This window comes from Arvicanthis niloticus, chromosome 16 (assembly GCF_011762505.2).
Source record: "Arvicanthis niloticus isolate mArvNil1 chromosome 16, mArvNil1.pat.X, whole genome shotgun sequence".
In the NCBI taxonomy this organism is placed as follows: domain Eukaryota; kingdom Metazoa; phylum Chordata; class Mammalia; order Rodentia; family Muridae; genus Arvicanthis; species Arvicanthis niloticus.
Genome location: NC_047673.1, coordinates 16,699,914 through 16,723,710, shown reverse-complemented (window position 1 = coordinate 16,723,710; position 23,797 = coordinate 16,699,914). Strand labels below are relative to the sequence as shown.

Sequence of the window (23,797 nt, the reverse complement as noted above, 5' to 3'; positions counted from 1 at the left end):
GAGGCTTTTATGTGTCTCTTCCAAGGCCGTGGATGGCAGGTGACAAGGAGTGGGTCAGGGTGGCTGGCGGCATGTTCAAAGTCCTCCCTACTGGAAACTCCTAGAGCCACGGATCAGGGCTGGGGCAGTTTAATATGTTTAAGAAAGGCAAAGCTGGGGGAAGAGTCAGGAGTAAAAACCAATTAGAGTTTGTATTATAGAAAGATAGAAAAGGCATGGGTTGAGTTTAAAAGATGGCTGTGGGTTCAAAGGTAATAACCCTTTAGTGGGATCTGCTAGAAAAGGGGAACAGATGGCAGACACTGGAGCAGCAAGAGAAAGGGAGGGCATGTGACTGCCCAGCAGACAAGTTCAGGGGCAACTGTGTTGGTTGCATTACAGGCATCACGGGATCTCACATACAATGGAAAACACCACCCAACCACAACTACCAAACCCAAGTCAGAACAAGTGAGTTATATCAGTAGACCTCTACTCAATACAGAAATACGCTCATTTCGAAACATTTCCAGAAAGATCACTGTAGACTCAGATAGCATCAAAGATAAGTTCTAACCAACACCAAAGGGGAAGTTGATATCAATTCTATAAAAGTTCTTCCAGGAAACTAAGATCATTATGACAGACCCCTCCCCTCGCCCCTGCTCCACTCCTGCCCCAGTAATAAGCAGCATCTCTCATTCCTGCCCCAGTAATAAGCAGCATCTCTCATTCCTGCCCCAGTAATAAGCAGCATCTCTCATTCCTGCCCCAGTAATAAGCAGCATCTCTCATTCCTGCCCCAGTAATAAGCAGCATCTCTCATTCCTGCCCCAGTAATAAGCAGCATCTCTCATTCCTGCCCCAGTAATAAGCAGCATCTCTCATTCCTGCCCCAGTAATAAGCAGCATCTCTCATTCCTGCCCCAGTAATAAGCAGCATCTCTCATTCCTGCCCCAGTAATAAGCAGCATCTCTCATTCCTGCCCCAGTAATAAGCAGCATCTCTCATTCCTGCCCCAGTAATAAGCAGCATCTCATGGTAAACAAAAACTTTCTGCAGAATTTTTGCTAACAAAGCTTTGGCAAAGAAAAAAAAAATCTCAGGTCCCGTGAACACCAAATCCAGGTTGCCATAACTCAGATAGACCTGGCTTAACTCCACAGGGCACTTAGGAAGCTTGTGAAGCTCAGGATGATTCAGAGGCACCAGATGACACATGTAAGTGCTCTCCAAAGACCAAATAACCCTTCCAACTGGTATACCTTATTATTATTATTATTATTATTATTATTATTATTATTATTATTATTATCTTCATCATCATCATTATTTCGCATTTTCCAAGTTATTCATTTTACTCAGAATTTTGTTTATGTTTCTTGAACCAATGCTATGCAGTTGTGTGAAAGCACCTGTCATTTTTCTCTCCCCTGCTCCCAGCCCCTGAACACACTTTCTCCTTCAAGATCATCGTTTGCTACATAGGGAGTACAAGGCTAACCTTGGCTAGAACATTGTTTCAAACAAAAACACATGTTCCTATATCTGTTTGTTGGCATGGCCAACTACCTAGACCCAGATCTCGCATGGCTTTAGTTCCACAGTTCATATAAATATAGTTCCCCATCTTAGTGATCCACGGTCACTCTTCATATCCCCCACCATGGCGTCTCATATGACCCCGTGCATCAAGGAAACACAACATATAAAACAAGGTCTAAAACTTCACTTGCTTGAGGCCTAGGGAGAATCCTTTGTGAATAAACTGTTTGCAACCCAAATGTGAGAGCCGGAATTCAGACACTCAGCACCCAGAATGCACCATGCTGCCAAGGTTGGCCTTGAACTTGGAGCAATCCTCCATGGTCCCAGCATCCCCAGCTCTGGGATTAAGGCATGCATCACTACAACCAGGGACCCTTTCTTGACTCCACTAAGAAGTTCATGGGATCCATCTCATCCTGAAATCACACCATTTCTCCACTAACCACAGCCTGATTTGTGGACAGAGCAAGGCATGTTCATGGTCAGCAATGGTACCCTGTGACCCACGGTAGCAGGTCAGGGTTTGTGTTTGAACACCTTGTGAATAGCCTGCTGCCTCATGGTCACAGACAATGCAGACTAGGTGCTGGGCTTTCCCGTTTTAATAAAAGAACAAGAACAACAAAAACCACGAGCAAAGAAATGAATTAACATTTTTTTTCCTTTTATTTCTTTTGAAACAGTTTTAAGGTGGAATCCATGCTATCCTCAAAATTTTTTTTTTTTTTTTTTTTTTTGAAGAGGAAAGATTAGAAGGGAAAAGGAATGATATTTTCTTGTTTTCTACCAGGATACGAATTGTTTATGTTGTCACAAAATCTTTTGAACTGCTAAAATCTAACACAGTTTGGATGTAACTAATATCCCAACAAGATACAAGTAAAATTTTACCCCCTCTGAAGTGGATGCTTTATCACACAGTGGTGCTGTTTCCCAGAGGCCCTGAGCTTGACAGTAAAAGCCTGGGGGTCCCAGACATTCTGCCAAAAGTTACATTCCTTTCCAACCTCACTCCTCTCTTAACTGCCAACTGGACAGAGTCCAGAGTGACCCAGGAGCCCAGCCTCCAAGCCTGCTCATAAGGGATTATCTAAAGTCAGCCTCAGAAGACCACTGCAGTGTAAAGGATTACGTTGACGGTGTTGATTGATGTGAGAAGATCCATTTTTAACTGTGGTCACTACCGAGGCCAGGGCAGAGCTCTGAGCTGTGCAAGATGAAGAATGCTTTCTGGCTGATGATGAGGTCACGGCAGAGGGCTCAGGAGCAAGAAAGAGATCCTTTAGGAGAGCAAGGGACTGAGATGTTCTCCAGAAGCCAGATACCAGCAGCATTCAGCAGGAAGGCACATCAAGGCAAAGCATTGAGAACAGACTCTCAGAAAGCAAGAAGATGGGCTGGGTAGACTGTGGTCTCAGATGTATGAAAATAGGAAGGTCCTGAAGGATGGAGGATGTGACATTAAAAAAACAGAAGTATATAAAGCATGTATGTGTGACATCATGGGTGGTGTGGAGGCACCTGGGTAACCAGGCTGCAACAAGCTTTACCAGGATGGCTCTTTAGAACTGCTCCTGAGATTTTAACCAAGTCAGAATCTTCTAAAACTTCTTTCCATATTTAGGAAAGACACATTTCCATGTGTCATTATTGTGTTAGAATCTTTTGCTCTCTAGTAGAAACGACAGGACTCCATGTCTTAACTTACTTCGTTCTTTGAGGATACAAGAAGACCTGACAGCCTCACCTTTCACATGGTTCCAAATCAATCAGCCCCATCAGTCATTCGGGTTACAAACGCTTCACTGATTGTACCCTCTTTGCTGGGTTGCTATTTTGGTTTCTATTTTCCCTGCCATTATCTTTTCTTATAAGGAGCACATATTCTTGGAAACCCATCTGATCAAGGAAAAGCCATCATATGCTAACGATGTCAGAGATGTTCCAGAACATTCCAGAGCCATGGTTCATTAATTTGTTTCAAGAACTGATGGTCTGTTCGATAAGCCTGCACATTGTTTTTTGATGTGCTGTCCACTCCCCCCCTCTCCCTCTTTCTGGTCATCAAAGGGGATGATGTGGTTTCTGCTTTGGTTCAGTATTTCACAAGAACAAGAAACGGCTCTACAGAATGAGACACTGTCTTAAAATAAATAAATAAATAAAATGTTTTAAAAACCCACACAAAACAAAACACCACCAACAAAACCAGAAACCATTTTATCAAAGTAAACATAAACTTGGGAGTACTCTAAACTCTCCACTCTCAACTTTGTATTATGAGGAACATTTTTAGTTACTTGAACCTTCTCTTTACTTTTGAACAAACTAGAAAATCTCCAGGTGTGCAGGGCCTCATCATAAGTTGGTCCCTGGCAGCCAGATACGGTAAAAAAGGTGGACAACCCTCCAAGATATGACTTACTAATCATGTGAAGAAGTGAGCCCTCCATTAGTCTTAGCACAGACAAGAACCTAGGGGAGAAAACTAGGAGGAAGGGTCTGGTCTGTATGCATCCATCCCTGTGTGGATCTGTCCAGTTCATCAAGTCTTCTCTCTCTGTGTTACTTCTGAGACTGACTCTCCTATGTCTCCCAGGTTGTATTTCAGGGCTGCTGAGACAAAACACTGACATTTAAAGGGACATACGTTCTCTCATGTGAAAGCCAATAATGGACAGCTATTAGTAGTTTGGACTATAGCTGTCATAATTGTCTTTATTTTAAATCCAAACTCAGAAAGTTTTCTAAAGCAAAATGCGTTCTCCTGGTCACCTATTCTCATCATGGTTCTTGTCATGTGAGTTGGGCACTTTGTGCCTTGAATACCCAATCTGTGCAGGTGGCTACCCAAACCACTGATGGGATGAAGCATTTCCCGGTCTGAAGCCTGAGTGTGTACTCGGTTACCATAATTGACACTGGAAAGCGCAGGACAACAGAGTCATCGGTTGATAACCTTAGAGGATAAATCTGATAAGAAACACAAATGTTTAGCTTCTTCATTTGAATGTTGAATAGGGATCCTTTATGGTTTTATCATTTATCAAATTACAAATACATATAAAATAGAAAATGAAACTGTCCCAAGTGGAAGCCACTTCTCCCTGCTTACGTGTCAGCTGTGGGGACTGGCTAAACCACGACTATAAAGAAGTGCTTAGGAGCTCCTTCAGTGGCCAAGGGGGACAAAGGAGTAGACGGCAATGGCACACAGTAAAATATCTCCTACAGAAGGTTCTAGAAGGATCCTTGAAGAATACCACATAGATGAAGATGTGGGCTTTGCTCTGCCACATCCACTGGTAAGAGAAGTGAAACCCTGCTTTGTCCTCATTATTTATCTTGACAGATGAATTTCTAAGTAAGTAGCTCTGTCTCAGGTCCTCCTAAACGAATGCATAAAGTGTCAGACTCAGAGCCAGTGTACAAACAAGTGAGCCTGGCTGCTCTTCTGTGTATCTTTCTTCAAAATTCAGTCCTTACTTTCTTAACTTATGAAGTAGTGAAGGGAGGAGCACATGAGAAGTCTTTTAGCTTTGTGAAGGAACAGGTTCACAGAGGGGGAAGCTGGTTTGTTACAACCACCTTTCCGACACAGCGTTCTGAAAAAAAAGCAACATTCAAATGCCCCGAGTCATGGAAATTCCCTTCTCTTCTGAACTGTATCAAATGCACAGAGTCTGTGTTCCTCAATGATTTCAATATATGAGATGATATATCAAGCAACTTTTGTTTCACATTAATAACGCTTTTGTCATTTGCTAAACATAATTCAAAAGGAAGGTATAAAATACCTTGATTGTGCTTTTGTGCAAGTTTTGGAATCCAAGTGAGGTGTATGTGTGGGGAAATGCTTATCTGAAAACACCTGGTGTCTCAACCAGGCACGGTGGTGACTAACTATAGTTCTAGCACCCGGGAAGCAGAGGCAAGGGCATGGCCTCAAATTCGAGGCCAGACAGTCTTAAATAAAACAAACCCAGAAAGTACTGAACAAACAAAAACTATGTCACTAAATTGGACACGCATACCAGCTTATTGTCAACATCTTTATCAACAAAACTTACGGAAAATAGGAAAGAAGCAAAGTAGTCATATAGAGGTACCCCGTGCTCACCTAGTCTCACTAAGAACTGGAGTTAGTAGCCGCACGTTTTGAGCTCGACCCAGACAGAAAGAGCCCGGAGCCAAGAAGGCAGGGATCTAGGGGCAGTGGGCTAGCGACTGGGATAAGATATGGAGAACCCAGGCGGTTCCCGGGAGGGCGAGGCACTGGAACCCCGCCTAGTTAAGGATAGCAGTGAGCCTGTACCTGCTTGCCTAAGCCCCAAGGTCCAGAAACACGCACCCCGCGGCGCCCAGGAGGAGCATCCTGCGCTGCTTCTATCCCATCCAATCCGGTGGCTTGCTGCCTGGGGCGGTACTACGGTCTAAGTGCAGTCCCAGGCGCCCTCCCTCCAACACCCTCCCCGGCCCCCCACCGCCTCTGGACTCCTGGTATCCTTTGCTAGGAGTGTCCTAGCGCCTGCATCCTTGGGTGCCCTGGCGTGCCTGGTGTTGAGGTCTCCTTGTACCGGTAAAGGAATGTGGGAACTGACCAACTCAGGTTTACCTCCGCAGTTCTCAACCTTCCCAATGCTGTGATCTTTGTTGCTACTTCATAACTGTAATTTTGCTACTGTTATGAATCGTAATGGAAAGATCTGTGTTTTCCGGTGGTCTTAGGTAATTAATCCCTGTGAAAAGAAGGATGCCTCAAAGGGTCACGACCCACAACGACAGGTTGAGAAACACTGCTCTAACAGGAAGTAGCCCCAAGGATGGGACATTGGGACAGCACTGGGTGTGTTTCGGAGTTCTTGAGTTCATTTGGGGACATTGCCTGTGTCTCTGTGGGACTCATTTGTGTCGTGTGATTGTAAATATGAGATTCAGGAGATACTATTATTTGGATTTCTTTTTCATTTGAGGGTGGGGCTGAAATTACCTGTGGTAGAGGAAGTAGACGCCACCTATCCAGCGTTCCCCTTCCCCATCAATGGCTTTGCTTTTCATATCTTCTCCCACCTGCAGCAGACTAGGTGCTAGACCCATGCTCCCAGTAATGGGGTGCATATGTTCAAGCAACTTGTACCTTACTTAAAAATCCCCAAAGCACATGCACAGCATGCCTTAGAAGAGCCTGAGACCCACCAAGTATTTCCTCTAACTGACAAGGTAACCATTTTCTAATATATATAGAAAACAACTATATGTTAAAGTTGCTAAGATTTATGGTAAGAACAAGTCTGTCTAAAATTGTGATGTGGGAAAATGGCCATAACGTTAGAAAGATGGCTCAGTCAGTGTTATGCATGCAAAAGAATATGAATCCAATACCAAGAAGCCACGTTTAAAAAAAAAAACAAAACAAAACAAAGCCAAAGCCAGGGTAAGATGGTGTATGAGTATGCATGTACATGCATGTACATGTGTGTGTGTGCATGTGTGTCTGTGTGCGCTTGAAATCCCAGTGGATTCCTAGGACTTGCTGGGTCAGCCAGGCTAACCTCATGCGTAGGCTCCAGACCAGTGAGAGTCCCAGTCTCAAAAGTAAGGTGAGGAGATATGTCTAAAGTTTCCTCTGGTTTACACACACACACACACACACACACACAGAGAGAGAGAGAGAGAGAGACATGCACACACACATACACACACATATGTACACACACGTAAATGCATGTACATACATACTCATACACCCACACACATATGCACATGAACAAACATCCACACCCATGAACATACACACACACATGCACACACACACAAATACACACGTGCATATATACACATACTCATATACTCACACACACACATGAACAAACATCCACACACATGCACACATGTGCACACACACCCTACACACACTCTCACATGTGTATACACACATACTCATGCACTCACACACATACACACATGAACAAGCATCCACACACATGCACACACCCACGAACATGCTCACACATGGACACTCACACTCACACACACTCACATGCATACTTATACACTCACACACATACACACACGTGCACACACCCATGAGCACACACACACATGTGCACACACACAGAATCTATCCTAGTTCTGCTGTCCTACCTCAAGCTGCAAAAGTTATAGCAATAGCCCCCATTGCTACTCAGCTAGGCTGGAAATGGTACTAAGTATCCAGTACTATCCCAGGTCCTTCAATATTAGGAGCACAATACAGCCTTGATTCTGAAAGCTGGAAATACTATTGTGAGCTACAAATTAATTATATGCAAAGTAAGTGGCATTTGGATTTTTTAAATCTGTGACAGAAAGACCATTTCTTGGGCCATAAGAAATATAAGCGCGGGACTGAGCACAGTTCCTGATTTGCTGACAACTTTAAAGCCACCTCATTTTCTTTTTTAAAAAATATTTATTTATTTAATGTATATGAGTACACCGTAGCTGTCTTTAGACACACCGGAAGAAGGCATCGGATTCCATTACAGATGGTTATGAGTCACCATGTGGATGCTGGGAATTGAACTCAGGACCTTTGGAAGAGCAGTCTCATTTTCTTTCCCACTCAAAGAATATACCTGAGAAGTAACAAAAAATAAGTTACTGGATGTCAGAAGTCATAATCCATGGGCTTCACAGAGAGGAGTCTGCTGTAAGATGGAGAACTGAGGACGGCTTGGGTAGAATCTTTGGCTGAATTTTGTAAGATGTGAATGGAAGCTCAGGAAGACATGGAGGATCAGGGACCGCTTCTGCCTCAGCATCTAATGTCAGCTGGCAAAGCTTGGGCTGGTACTTCTAGACCATGTTTGTTGGGAGCACAAATGAAGCTAGAGACAAGATAAATCATCCACAGGAAAACCTGAACTACTTTAAATAACCTCCCGTGAGCAATTCAAACAAAACGGTCCTGTTGGGTTTTATTTTTCTTCCAAGGTGGAACTACCTGATGCGTACAGCCCCTGGACCCTTGTGGCTAGAAATCTGCCTATGCTGATTGAGAATGGGCAGCTTCGAGAAGAAGTCGAGAAGGTTTGAAAACCTGTACAATCATCTTTCTGTGTGCTTTCTTCACATTTTAATCTTGGCTTTAAGCCTTACAACATTCACTACCAGAACTGAGGTTAATCAAATCTCTCCATCTCTTCTCAGCTGCCCACACTGAGCACTGACGAACTGAGAGGACACAGGTTACAGAGGCTGGCACATTTGGCCCTGGGGTACATCACCATGGCGTATGTGTGGAACCGAGGGGATGATGATATTCGAAAGGTTTGGAGACTTTCTTGGTATTTCTCATATAGTGACTTTTCACTAGCGTGAATGTGAATTCCAGCTTGCATTAAATGCAAAGGGTTTGGGATTAGAATGTAACTTGGTGAAGCAGTGCATGCCTGGCATGCAGAAAGTCCCAGGTTTGAACCCTAGACCCACAAAAAGTTAAATACTAGAACTGTATTATTACCATTATCAGTTGTGATGCCGGTGGTCGGTGCTTCTGGAGTGAGGCACTAAGGTTGAACCTCAGGCCTTGTGCTCGCTAGGCTCCCCTGGGATCCAGTTTTAAAATTTGTATCAAGAGTAAGATAAAGCAGTACCCCACTGGATTATCATAATTGCACTATAAATGTCTTTCATATCCTGGACAGGCATTTAATAAATAAATACAGACACATGTCCTGCTTTTTAAATTTTTCATAATATTGTAAATGTTTTATAGTTACCATACAAATTTAGGTGGCATTCAGAATCACATGAAATCCACAAAGACTACATATCCACATCTCAAGTCACAGAGGAATAGCATTGGTTCCTCAGAGTGCCTTTTACCATTTAGTGGCAAACGTGACTGACACTTTCTTCAGATACTTTTATTCTCACATGCAGTTAAAAGACAGATGCACACATACAACCCACCCATGAAATCAGCAGCTGCTGGGGTACAGAGAGGACTAGAATGATCTGTGTAATTATAGGGCCACCTTGCACTTGGTTACACTCTTCTGATAGCATCCGATTCTGCTTGCGAGTAATTGCTGTTTTGCGTATTGAGACAGGGTATCAGTATTAGCACGGGATCCACAACTGACCCTGTATCCTGGGCTGGCTTTGATGTTTTAACCCTCTTGTATCATCCTTCCAAGTCATAGGTTAACAGGTCTGCATGGCACCAATGCCAGTATTGTGAAGTTTACTGAAAACAGAATAAACATACAACATACAATCACACACACACACACACACACACACACACACACACACACACACGAGTGTTTCCTTCTTAGGTGTGCTTTCTGGGACAGCACTCTGCTTGTATTTCTCACATGGATCACATCCCGTGTCCTTAACAAAGCCTACAAAGCCAGAGACAACTGAGTTTTCCTTTCTCACTGCCAATAGCTAACATGGTGTCTTGTAAGACAGGTGGGTAAAGGACAGAGTTAAAATAACACAGGGTCATCTGAAAATAAAACCTGCGGGCATTTTATCTTATTTTCTCTCCTGTCTGTGGCCGAACTATGTCCTAAACAACCAGCATCCCAAACAGGAGCCTTGAACCATCGCCAGGACTATGTTATGAAACGTGGAAGAGAAAAATTACACATGTGTGCTTCCAAGTGCTCTCTGTGCTCCAGAACAAGTTTCAACTGTGAGATGAGAAGAAAATATAAGATGTTTCAGTGGCTAACAACAACAACAACAACAATAAAATGACCCAGTGTGTTTCAATCAGGTGCTGCCCCGCAATATTGCTGTTCCTTACTGCGAACTCTCGGAGAAGCTGGGGCTGCCTCCCATTCTGTCTTATGCAGACTGCGTCCTGGCAAACTGGAAGAAAAAGGACCCCAATGGGTATGTAACCGTGAGCAGAAAGAGGATGCTGTCAACTTGGGATATTTATTCCTTAACTTTTGGCAGCACAGCTTCTGTTGTTGGTTATGGTTTGCTTATTTGTTGGGCTATAGATCATTGTGTCTGTAACTACAAACATATTCTCTGTGAGCAGGAGAGAAATACCTGGCTATATATGGGAAAATCCAGAGAGCCTTCGTTTTCACTCTGGTGTGTGCTGGCCTCATAAAGTCACCACCCAAAGGCAGCAACAAAATGTGTCAGTCTCCTCGGAAAATGCTTTCATGCCTCATTGTATCCCATTCTTTCCTTTGCACCCAGAAAATAACATTCTCAACTGTTTTTAGTGGTTTAGGGTCTAGCAAGATGGCTCAGCGGGCCAAGTTACTTACAGCACAATGTTGTCAACCTATGTTTAACCCCTGGGGTACAAATAAAGGAAGTAAAGAATGGACTCTACAAAATTTTCCTCTGACCTCTATATGTGTGCCATGAAACATGTTCCCACACAAAAACACATCATGCCCACAGAGAATATATATATTATGCCTTTTATTTTTATTAGTAACATTTTAAAATGTTAATCAAAGGCTTTATAAGTTTGGTAATGCTCAATAACAAGATGCTCATGCAATCAGAAGTGTAACCCAATACCTAACCTAGATATATCAACTATCTTTGACTGGCAGAGACACAGGAACATCTGTCTCCATGTTTCTCTCTCTTTCTCTCTCTCTCTCTCTCTCTCTCTCTCTCTCTCTCTCTCTCTCTCTCTCTCTCTCTCCACCTAGCTCCTCCTCTCCTCCTCTCCTTACTCCTCCTCTCCTTACTCCTCCTCTTGCTCTCCTTACTCCTCCCACCTTAGCTCCTCGTACATATCACCCTTCCTGTTGAAATTAAAAAAAAAAACAAAAAACTTTTCTCTCAAAATACTGTTACAGCATAACTATACCAATTTGTATCAATAAGGTACAAGATAGACCTAATACCCAGTCCATCATTTTGTTGACTAAACAGGACCTCTGTCGTCCCTCCTAACTAAAAGACTTAGTTCTGAACCTGGCTTTTTTCTTGGCTTTAGAATGAATGTCAGCTGAAAACCATCCTCTCAAATCTTTTCTCTCAAAGTAAATAGCAGGGATTGGCTATGAGACTATAAGTCTTCAACCCTGTCAGAAATCCAGAATGACTGAGTTAACTGAAATTATGGGAAGCAGAAAGCATAGCTTCTAAAACTTAGCTAATTTACAGAGACTGCGGAACACCTGAACAGTCCCTATACTACAAAACATTGGAGCATCCGATCTTCAGTCTTCTGGACCAGGATCATCTGACAGACGTAGTGATGCAGAATTATTAAAGGCTGATTACTCTGTCTTGGCAGATATAATCAGTTGACTGTTCCACAAGTGTGTCCTTTTCTGGACAATAATTTGTCTGTAGATGAAAAGAGGCAATTCTTACCTAGTGGCTGTCTCACCACAACTGGAGTAACTCCAAAGATGCTCAATTTCTTCTTAGAATCCAAGACAGGAAACTATCAGGAGCAGACAGGTCTCTAATCAAAATGAACATTAATACAGAAATGTTTGTCACATCAATTCTGTGGGCTTCTGACTTTTTGAAAACCAACTATCCATGTAAGGCAATCTGGACTGCTGTCTGTTAACTCCTCTCAGCTATTTCTAAATAAAATATAGAAAACACCCTAACAATAAACTCAGAGCCATGAATTATCTATAGACCCTTAACTCACAGGCTAACCATCCCAAATCAGTTAAAAAAGTTAAAGAAGGACTGGGTCTAAGCCTTGTATTCCTAAATGTGTTATATAGGCACAATGCCTATGAGAGTAACAATATTAATCTCACTTTTATATCAGTAAGAAACTTGTACCAATGAATACCTTAAATTTGAAATCAAAGTAAATTTTGTACCATTTAAGAAATTATAACTTCATCTTAATAACAATTACACAGATTTCTACCAATAGGTTATGGCTATGCAATAAATCCTAGCTAATCCTCCCTGTTCCAACAAAACCATTACTTTCCCCTAGAAAGACCACCCAATATTAACCACCTCAGTCCCAAAGCACAGGGAATAGGGACACCGACTCTTCATTAACGTCTTCAAGCTGATTATGGGTGTTGAGATATTAGAAGAGGGGTGGAGGGAGAATAAATCAATAAGCCTCTGATGTTTGTGTCTTCACTGCATCCAGCTCAAATTCTAGGACATCAGAGATTCGAGCAGGTCTGCTCAGCTTGCTTGATGAGTAGATACACCAAGGCTGTGTATTCTGCAATATACAATTCTCAAAACAGATTTTAGTATCAAGATAAATTTTTGTTTGAATTCTGGAATCTATTCTTCTGGCGGCCTGCCTCTGTCATGTCTATTCCATATAATTCTGGGAGTTTCTATGAAGGTATGCTCCCACCATCCTCCCATTCCTGCCTCCCTGCCCTCAAATTCCCCAATACTAGGGAATCCAAACTTTCAGGCACCAAGGCTCTCCATTTCCCCTGATGCCTGACAAGGCCACCCTCAACTACCTATACAGGTGGAGCCATGAGTTCCTCCCTTTGTGTTCTCAGGCTGGAGGTTTTAGAATGGCTACTCCAGCTTGTTTCTTAGGACCATTTGCTTGAATAATTGTTTTCCAGCCTTTTACTCTAAGGTAGTGCCTATCTTTGTCACTGAGGTGGGTTTCCTGTATGCAGCAAAATGTTGGGTCCTGTTTACATATCCAGTCCATTAGCCTATGTCTTTTTATTGGGGAATTGAGTCCATTGATATTAAGAGATATTAAAGAACAATGATTGTTGCTTCCTGTTATTTTTGTTATTAGAGGTGGAATTATCTTTGTGTGGCTAACTTCTTTTGGATTGGTTGGAAGAGGGTTACTTTCTTGCTCTTTCTAGGGTATCATTTCCCTCCTTGTATTGAAGCTTTCCCGATATTATCCTTTGTAATACTGGGTTTATGGAAAGATATTGTGTAAATTGGTTTTGTCGTGGAATATCTTGGTTTCTCCATCTATGGTAATTGAGAGTTTTGCTGGGTATAGTAGCCTGGGCTGGCATTTGTGTTCTCTTAGGGTCTGTATGACATCTGTCCAGGATCTTCTCCCTTTTATAGTATCTGGTGAGAAGTCTGGTATAATTCTGATAGGTCTGCCTTTATTTGTTACTTGGTCTTTTTCCCTTACTGCATTTAATATTCTTTCTTTGTTTTGTGCATTTGGTGTTTTGATTATTATGTGACAGAAGGTACTTCTTTTCTGGTCTAGTCTATTTGGCATTCTGTAGGCTTCTTGTATGTTTATGGGCATCTTGTTCTTTAGGTTAGGGAAGTTTTCTTCTATAATTTTGTTGAAGATATTTATTGGTCCTTTAAGTTGGGAATCTTCACTCTCGTCTATACTTATTATCCTTAGGTTTGGTCTCTCATTGTGTCCTAGATGTCCTGGATATTTTGTGTTAACAACATTTTGCATTTTGCATTTTCTTTGACAGTTGTGTCAATGTTTTCTATGATATCTTCTGCACCTGAGATTCTCTCTTCTATCTCTTGTATTCTGTTGGTGATGCTTGTGTCTATGACTCCTGAATTCTTTCCTAGGTTTTCTATCTCTAGGGTACCCTCCCTTTGTGATTTCTTTATTGTTTCTACTTTCATTTTTCTGTCCTGAATGGTTTTGTTCAATTCCTTCACCTATTTGGTTGTGTTCTCTTGTAATTCTTTAAGGGATTTTTGTGTTTCCTCTTTAAGGGCTTCTACCTGTTTACCTGTGTTCTCAAATTCTTTAAGAGTGTTTTTTATGTTCTTCTTAAAGTCCTCTATCATCATCATTAGAAGTGATTTTAAATCTGAATCTTGCTTTCCTGGTGATATGGGGAATTCAGGACTTTCTAGTGTGGGAGAACTAGGTTCTGGTGATGCCAAGTACCCTGGGTTGCTGATGCTTATGTTCTTGCGCTTGCCTTTTGCCATCTGGATCTCCTTAATGCTATTATCGCTGTCTCTGATTGGAGCCTGTCTTTCCTATTATCTTGGTTGTGTCAGAACTGTTTGGGGTGGATGTTGCTGCTGAAGTTAGAGCTGAAGCCCAAGATCTTCTCAGTGCTTCCAGACCAGAAGGTGCTCTGGGCCAGGAGTGAATTCCTGGGTCCCAGTGGGTCCCAGTTACTCCCTGTTTGGGGTGGGTGTTGCTGTCTCCTTACCTAAGATACTGCCTGGGTTAGAGCTCCTGGGAGGCTTGCTTCCTCTGTGTTCTGTGAGATAGGGTGCAGAGCTGCAGCCCAGGATCTGCTCAGTGCTCAGGCCCAGACCAGAAGCATATTATGCCTTTTTAATTTAGTTGGTTTGTATTAAAATGTTAGTTGGAATATGAAGAGTTTTTTTAAATTATTATTTATTTTGTTGGTCTTTTGTTTCATTTGTCTGGCTTTTGACAATGTCTTGCCATGTACCCTTAAGTGACCTTGAACTTGTCATCCTCCTGCATCAGTCTCCTGCCCTCTAGGATGCTGAGCGTGCACCACAACACCTGGAAAGTTGGCTTTCAGATCAATAAAACCATTGTCATAGCTACGGTTTCTATTGCTGTGATACAACAGCCCAACTAAGGCAACTTGGGATGGGAAGTGTTTTATTTCACCGTAGTTGTAAGCTCATCAATCCAGGAAAGCCAGAGCAGTGACTCAGAGGGAATGTAGAGACAGAAACTAGAGCAGAAGCCGGGGAAGAACCCTGCTTCCATGCTTGCTCTCTGTGTTCTCTATGGCTTATTCAGACAACTGAATGTGCCAGTTGGAATATGGACACCACCTACACTGAGCTGGGCCCTTCCCATTCAATCATCAGTCAAGAAAAGCTTGTCCACAGGCCAGTGTGAGGGTGGTGTCTTCTCCAATGATGTTCTGTCTTCTAAAACAACTCTAGCTTGTGTTGTGTAACTATAAACGCTAGCCAGCACAAGTAATAGAGTGTGAACTTCTTAATGTATGGTTTCCTTTCATTAATGTACTTTTGCGATTTCACAAACTTAATTTCTAGAGAGCTAGTTACATTCAAGAGTGCACACATCCTCAGTGGGAGAAGCAGAAACAGGAGCTTTCAGGGGAGCCCGCTCACTAGGTAGGTAGTAATGGGACCTACAACAAGAGGAGGCTAACAGCCCTGATAGCTAGAAGCTTGTACCTGTGAGATGCAAGAGGCTAACAATAGCCATTGCGCCTATCAGTTTGTACCTATGAGATGTAGTCTGCATATAGAAATGTCTCACTGTAGAAGGTACCTTCATAGATTCTGAATGTGTGCTCTTTGATTATTCAATTTTAAGCCAGTGTTTCTCAACTTGTGGGTTGTGACCCCCTTGGGGTTGCATATCAGATATCCTGTATATCAGATATTTACATAATGATTCGATAACAGTAGCAAAATTACAGTTGTGAAGTAGCAACAAAAATGATTTTATAGTTGCAAGGAATCACCATAACATGAGGAACTATATTAAAGGGTAGCAGCATTAGGAAGGTTGAGACCCATTGGTAAGTAATCTTGAGAAATATAAAACCCACATTTTCCCTTCATTAGACCCACATCCCAGTACTGATAGATCATAGTACACAAAGCCAATACTCAAATTCACCTGATTTGATAACTGTTTTTTTTTTTCTCTTTCCTAATTGATACATTGTTTTGTGGCTGCTCTCCTAAGGCCCATGGTATATGAGTAAGTATTTGGTTATTCTTTTATCCTAAAAATTGTGTGCCATCCAGAGTGAATGTAGGTTTATGGCCTATTCCAAATGATTAGATTTAGGAAGAAAGTAATTGAAATAATTATTTAAAAGACCAATAGTCCAGTCCTCAACTGTATCTGTAAATATGACTGTGTCTATAACATACTGTAGCTATAAATTCTTGCAACCCTGATATTTGCATCTGCATGTTTGAAATTAATATGAACAGATAGGAAGAGTAGATACCTCTATGCATGTGTGACCCAGTGACCTCTGTGACTCGATGTAGTTAACGATGTCACCCAACAGCCTTATGTCTGTTCTTTTTAACCCAACCCTTAACACATTTGATCTATATATTATACTTTATTAAAAGTTGGAGAACTAAGACATATGGCACCAGTGTAATCTTTCCTATGTGAAGTTATGATAAATATATGGATATAAATATATAAAAGATAAAATTGCAAGCACTGCTCAAACAGAAATTTGAAAGGGGAGTCCAGAAGACCAAGTGCTTGTTGCCTATGAGTAGTGAGTGGGAAGGAAGCTCTCAAATGCACAAAGCTGGTGCATCACCAGGGCTGGAGCCCTCCTAGCTAGTAACATTGTAAATCGTAAGAAACTCAAATAAAACTGTGGGATAGGAAAAAAAAAAAAAAAAAAAAAAAAAACAGAGAATGATCCCGAGGGTCTCTGTTGGTGATGGTCAAAAGTTTAAACAGGACCTTTAAATAATGAGATTTTTGAAGCAGGGTCTCACAGCATACATGCAGTAGTGTAGCCAGATTTCAGAACCCAGGAATCTAAACCAATTCAAAATTCATAGATACACAGATTCTAAAGCCACCGTTATACCAATGCTAAAACTTTAGTAGAAAAAAAAATAGAATCTAACCAGTCTTCTTTTCTCTTTCTTTGTCCTCCCCCCACCCCCCGGTGTGTGTGTGTGTGTGTGTGTGTGTGTGTGGTGGGGGTGGAGGGTTGGCAGAGTTGATGGGGAAAGGAACTCAGGGCTTTGAGAATGTATTTATGATAATATGCATTCTTGACAGAAACAACCTATTATCGGGTTTCTAGGTCCATGCTCTGGAATAAAATTCCAAGTGTGAGCATGGCCTTCATTGCATACAATCTTCAGACAATGCACTCAATATACTTGATTCTCAGTGTTCTCAAATACATAGTAGAGACAGTAGGGCGGGCATATACCACTCTGGCACAGTTAGTTTTGGGATTTAGAAAGTACCAACAAAGATATTGGGAAAGTATGTTTCCCTACAAATACATTGTTCATTTTCCTGAATTGTTTGCCAACTGTGACTGTTTTTTTTTTTTTTTTAATTTTAAGGAACATGGACATTCTGTTCTCATTTCCTGGTGGGGACTGCGATAAAGGCTTCTTCCTTGTCTCTCTGTTGGTGGAAATAGCAGCTTCTCCTGCAATCAAAGTATGTCTGTTCTCTCTTTGCTGCTTTTCCCCTGTTCATGTAAACAGAGCAAACATGTAGCAAGTACATTACAATAGCAAGGTTAACTTTACCTGATTAAAGGTAGCATCAGGTCATAAAACTGGAGGAAATACATCCTTTACAAAAAAAAAAAAAAAAAAAAAAAAGACTTTTTTTTGCATATCACCCTGAAATATAAAATCTAGGGGGTGATGTATTTAGAATCAAATTTGAAATTTCAGCAAGTAATAAAAATTTTCAAAGGGATTTGTCATTAACTTGTAGTGATGTAAATCCAATTGTTCTGACTGGAAAGACAAAGGCAGAATCCTGGGGCGGCAGGGGGTTGTGGGGGGCTAATGGATAAAGAGCTTGCTGTGCAATCATGAGACCTGGGTCTGGTCTCCTGATGAAAAAGCTGAGCATGTTGGCATGCACTTACAAGGCCAGGAGGTGCTCCCTGAGACTCAGGAGGTGCTCCCTGAGACTCAGGAGGTGCTCCCTGGAACTCAGGAGGTGCTCCCTGGGACACTCTGGCCAGCCAGCTAGCCTAATCAGTGAGCTCCCGGCCAGTGAGAGGTTCTGTCTCAGAACAAATGATTAATGATTCTGGATGTTAAGCTCTGGCCTTCACATGAGCACAACCACATATGTGTGCACCTGCTGGTGTATTCAAAGTCACATGCATTCACGGACACACAATAGAAATGGAAACATAAACTTTATTTGCTGAGTAAGCTACAATTTATTTTGTGCCTATGTTTAATGCATGCTAGATCATCCCCTCCCCCGCTCATTTTAAACTTTATTTTTAAGGCAATCCCCACTGTATCTAATGCAGTAGAGCATCAAGACCTGAAGGCACTGGAAAAGGCACTGTGTAATATAGCTACCAGTCTGGAGAAAGCCAAGGACATTTTTAAGAGGATGCGTGGTGAGTATCGTTGGCAGTTCACATTCTGGTCTCACGGCCATGTGTGCCTGGTATCTGATGCAAAGAGATGTTGAGATAAAGGAAATACAAGGTACCATCTACTGAGCATCTCTCCACCTCACTGCATCACTATGCTTCTTCGTGTGGTACATATAATTATTTCCATTTGTAGAAAAGAACACCTAAAGTAAAAATGATGACTTAAGGTTATGCCACTGGTAGTAAACAAGGAACCCAGAATTCTAAACTGGGTCTTGTTAACTTCTTGCCTGACACTAAAACCCATAAGGAAACCCGTGGAATGCAAAGGCAACTTCAAGTGATGAAGAATGAAAAACCTAGATTCTAGTCTGACTTAACTCTGATTTTTCACAAATCCACTCTAGGGGTAACAGAGAAATGAACTGTTTCAAAACAGACATAGAAACTCTACCAAAGCCAGGAAGTGCATTAAGAGTAATTTGGGAAGGAAATCTGCCTTCCTGCCTCAATTTAACAACTGGGATTTTGTTTGTGAGCTTGAAGGTGCTGCTGCTGGTTGCCTACTGTGGGAGAAAAATCTTCTAATCAAAAGTTAATGAGCTTTAGGAAGACCCATGAGCTGATCCCTGGGGCTTCTGTGTGCATGTGCAAGCATGCCTGTGAGTGTTTATCCATGCTGCAGGTGACGGAGCCCAGAGCTCAGAGACACTAAGAAAGGACACTACCACTGAGGTACATGTCCAGTCCTGGTTCGTTTTTGCAAGCATTGAGTGTGATATGTCAGTAAGCACATACAGTGATGTTGTTCAGTGCTGACAGTTTCATTTGAATGATTGTGTTGTGCAGGTGATGTTACTTGGTCCCTTAGCAGACCCAATATGGAGGTACAGGAGAGGTAATGAGCAGGTTTCTCTGGGAGAGGTCAGAAGAAAGTCATGCTGCCCACAGAGACTTTGTGGGTTTGCCTGAAGTCTTTATTGGAATCTGCACTGAAATCCAGACCGTTGTTTGCAGTACCCCTGATGGTGCTTAGTACATATTTCCATCTTTTCACAGACTTTGTGGATCCAGACATGTTTTTCCACGTTCTTCGCATATATTTGTCTGGGTACGTATTCCAAGGCTTGAGTTTATTTTCTCAACTCATAGAAAGAGCAGACCAGATCCCAGTTGCTGGATTCCGGTATTCTTTGTGTTGAACTAAAAATCTGTATTGCTCATATCCACGTTGTAGAGAAAGCACAGGCTTTGTTCTCTTGTGACTATTGGCCAGGGAGGCCCTGGAACGGGAGTGGGAAGATCACTCCGAGCAAAGGAAGAGAATGATGATCTGAACTAGGGTGGAGCAAGGTTCCCCTCAGAAAGAATGTCAAAATTCCCTCAGAACTGTGGCATTATTTTTATACATAAACTTTGGTGACAGAATGAGTAGAAGAGCCACTTCTGTAAGATTTTCTACCTGGCAACTAAACCCAATGATTTTTCTTTCCTTTTTGATCTAGCTGGAAAGGCAACCCCAAGCTGCCAGAGGGTCTGCTGTATGAGGGGGTCTGGGACACGCCAAAAAAGTTTTCAGGGGGCAGTGCAGGCCAGAGCAGCATCTTTCAGAGTCTTGATGTCCTTCTGGGAATAAAGCATAAGGCTGGTAAAGGTAGGTGGAAATGACAAATGTGTATTTTCTTTTCAACTAACAAGACCATATCTTAATGCAGGTTAAGGATCCTCCCAGGCAGAAGTGTTGCAAATTCAAAGCCATCGCATGCTTGAAATCCTGTCCAGTAAAACTAAGAAGGAGAGACAGAGTCATGGAGAGGTGGGAGGAGAAGAGGAAGGATGACAAAACAAAAACAAGCAAAATATCGTATTAGCAAACTTACTTATTTTGTCTTTGCCACTAACAAGAGTCTTAAGGAGTAGTCATTGCTAGAAGCATGTTTACCATGGCCTTTGCTTCAAAGCCTCCCATGGTGGCTATGATCACCCAGCCTTCCAGACCTTGCTTTCTTTCTCTCTTAACAGAGAAAGGCCTTCCTTCACCCCGCCCCCCCCAACCCCTTACCTGTCTTTGTTTTGATATAGGATCTGCTGCAGAATTCCTCCAGGAAATGAGAGGGTACATGCCTCCAGCCCATCGGAACTTCCTTTTCTCCTTAGAGTCAGCTCCCCCAGTCCGTGAGTTTGTCATTTCAAGACAAAATGAGAACTTGAAGAAAGCTTATAATGAGTGTGTGAATGGTCTGGTCTCTGTGAGAAAGTTCCACCTCACAATAGTAGATACTTATATTGTGAAACCTTCGAAGCAGAAGCCCATGGATGGCCACAAGTCGGAAGAGCCCTCAAACGTGGAAAGCCGAGGGACTGGGGGTACTGATGTCATGAATTTCCTGAAGAGTGTGAAAGATACAACTGAGAAAGCCCTTCTCAGTTGGCCTTAGTGTAGCAAGGTCCATTTCTATCAGTGCACAGAAAATACCTTCATCCTGTCATAGATCATTAAATCAGATCCACCAAGTCAAACTATAGAATAATTTGCCATGTATATATTTCAAAATCATCTGTGCATTCCCTGTAGGAAAATAATTAAAGTGAAGTATTTAATAATATTTTAAAATGATGTAAGAAGTAATATAAAGTATATTTATGATTAAAATATAACAATGAAACCCATTAAATAAAATTTATTGTGAAGGCAAATAACTCTTGTGTCCTTTGTAGCTATAATTCTGAATGATATCTACTTACCAGGGCTGAGCCCTGGTACTTTCAAAATGTTCGTACTATGCTTTTTCATCCTGTCTGTCTTGTTAGTCTCTATTAACATCACACAAGAAGCTTTGGGTGCCAGACTATTATTTACTGTCTTTAGCAAATATCTCAGGAATGAACACATAAAAGAAAAAATGAATTGTGAACACATTCATCAGGGCTAAGAAGGAAGAAGAGCTTACCTTTGTGGTAGTTTGAATGAAGTATGTCCCCCATAGGTTTACATATCTGGACACTTGCTTCCTGGTTGGTGGCACCATTTGGGATGGTTATGGGCTTTAGGTGGTGCAGCCTTGCAGTCTGAAGTGGACTTTGAAGGTGCCTTGTCTCAGTTGCAGTCAGTTGACAGTGTCTGCTGCAATGTGGTTATATATGTGACCAGCCTGCTTCTTGCTTTGGCTGCCTGCCTCAGTGCCTTCCTAACTATTACAGACACCCTCTCTAGAACCACAAGCCAAAAAGAAACTTTTTTTTGATAAGTTGCTTCAGGTCATGGTACTTCATCACAGAAACTGAAAAGTAATAATCTCCATAATGCAATTTCTCCTCAGAGACTGGGTTATTGACATACGCTAACATGAGTTAATTTCATAATTGGATCCTTTAATGATAAGAGGAATTGAAGCAGAGTGTAGTGGCTTATACCTGTAATTCCAGCATTCAGGTGGCTGACACAGGAGGGCCATAGAAGTTTAAGGAAAGACTGCATTATGTACCAAGTTCCAGGCCAGCCTGTATCTAAAAACATATAAGTAAATAAATACAAATTAGAAGTCATCTGAGCCAGATGTAGTAGCACACTCTTGAAATTTCAGCAAGTATGAAAGCCTGGAAGTTCAAGGCCAGATGGGCTACCCAGTGACTTCCAGGCTAGCTTAGGCCACAGAGTGAGACCTTGTTTAAAAAAAAACAAAAACTAAACTAAAATAAGCAAAACTCACAAGTTCTGAGTCAACCTTTTCTTTTAAAGGTGACAAAGTCAATTTTTAGAAGGATGAAATAACCCATTCAGGACCATGAAATTAGTTACAATTGGGAGGACCTTTAGTTTTTGGATATACTCAATTTTATTCCTTTTTACTTGGGATGTGTTAGAAGGAAAAGAATTTGGGAAAGTGGGAAATGAAGAAATTTGATGACCTGAGATCACAGGAGAGACAAGTAGAAAACCAGAAATCAAGAATGTAACAAAAGATAGGAATTCTTGTAACAGTCCCTTTGACAGGGACTTAGCACACTCTTAGAATGTATAGTGACATCATCTCTGAAGAAATAAGATATGACACATGGCTTTAAATGAGTGGAGACAGGTAGGTGCCAGAAAGACAGTGCAATCGTGAACTTCAGTGACATTCCTCTGATATAACATGTCATTATGGCATCAGGTGGAATCTGGCTCACAGCAAAGGTTTGACATGAGAAGACACAGCAAATGACACTAATAACTGTACTTACATGATAGCATGTTTTCTTTGTCCTCTTATTGATTTTCCCACAATGAATACATGTGAATTTATAATGAGAAAAGTTTGTGTGTCTGTAGACCTAGATTCTGTATGTTTTTATATGTCTATATAAATCTTAAGATAGGATCAAAGAGATTATCTTTAGACCTTAACATGCTACAGGAACTCCAAAAGTAAGATCTGGTGATTGAGATATAGGTTCCATTTTAAATATTGATTGGCTGAGACCTTAAGTGTGTCATTTTATATTTCTGCTATAAGAACATAAGAATATTTGGGGGTCACCGGATTAAAACAAAACTGAGACCTTCAGGGCAGGCAGAAGGCAAAAAGCAAGAAGTCACTGTCTCAATCACAATACCTTCAAAGGCATGATCTCTGGTGATCTAGCTTCCTTCCATAGGTCCCTAAAGGTTTCTTCAACTCACCATAACATCAAAGGCCAAGCTTGTATCAGTGGGCCTTTTGAAGACAGATAAGAAAACCCTGTTGAACACGGTAGAGCACACATAGAATCCCAGCACCTTAAACGTAGAGGGAGAGGTTCTAGGAGTTCAAGACTAGCCTTTGTTACAAACAGAGTTGAAAACCATGTTGAGCTAAATGAGATCCTTTTTCAAAACCACCAGATAAATAAATAAATGAAAAAGTAAAAAGAGGCAAAACTAAATCATAAAAGCAGTTAAAATGTAATTTATCTGTTCCTGTAGAGTGAAAAATTATAAAGGCCATTTTATGAAATATGTGTAGATTTTTTGCCTTACAGAACTGAAAATAAGATTTCAGGCCTTCACATTCCAGGTGAAGGACACTTGCTGGATTACATTCCTCAAGCCTCGCCCAAGGCAGGAAGGCATTCCTGATTACAGATAAAGATGCTACCACCTAGGTGGGGCCCTAGCCCTATAGCCGGAAAAAGTAAAGATAGCAATCTGAAATGGCCGGATAGGGCACAATGGCATGGTAAAAACCACATTTTTGAGAAGAATGCAGGGCGATTTCCACATGACACTAATCATTTAGAG

General features: G+C 41.6%; 1 protein-coding gene across 1 annotated transcript; it reads left to right on the top strand.

Annotated features, from left to right (window-relative positions):
* The first annotated feature begins 4,725 nt into the window (after positions 1 to 4,725).
* Ido1 (indoleamine 2,3-dioxygenase 1) lies at positions 4,726 to 21,147 on the top strand. The gene is made up of 10 exons (XM_034520874.2): positions 4,726 to 4,833; positions 8,504 to 8,599; positions 8,720 to 8,839; positions 10,302 to 10,420; positions 16,149 to 16,163; positions 17,525 to 17,624; positions 18,441 to 18,558; positions 19,597 to 19,648; positions 20,043 to 20,191; positions 20,620 to 21,147. The coding sequence occupies exons 1-10, from the start codon at positions 4,735 to 4,737 to the stop codon at positions 20,973 to 20,975; spliced, it is 1,224 nt and encodes a 407-aa protein (XP_034376765.1). The 5' UTR covers positions 4,726 to 4,734; the 3' UTR covers positions 20,976 to 21,147.
* The last annotated feature ends 2,650 nt before the right edge of the window (positions 21,148 to 23,797 follow it).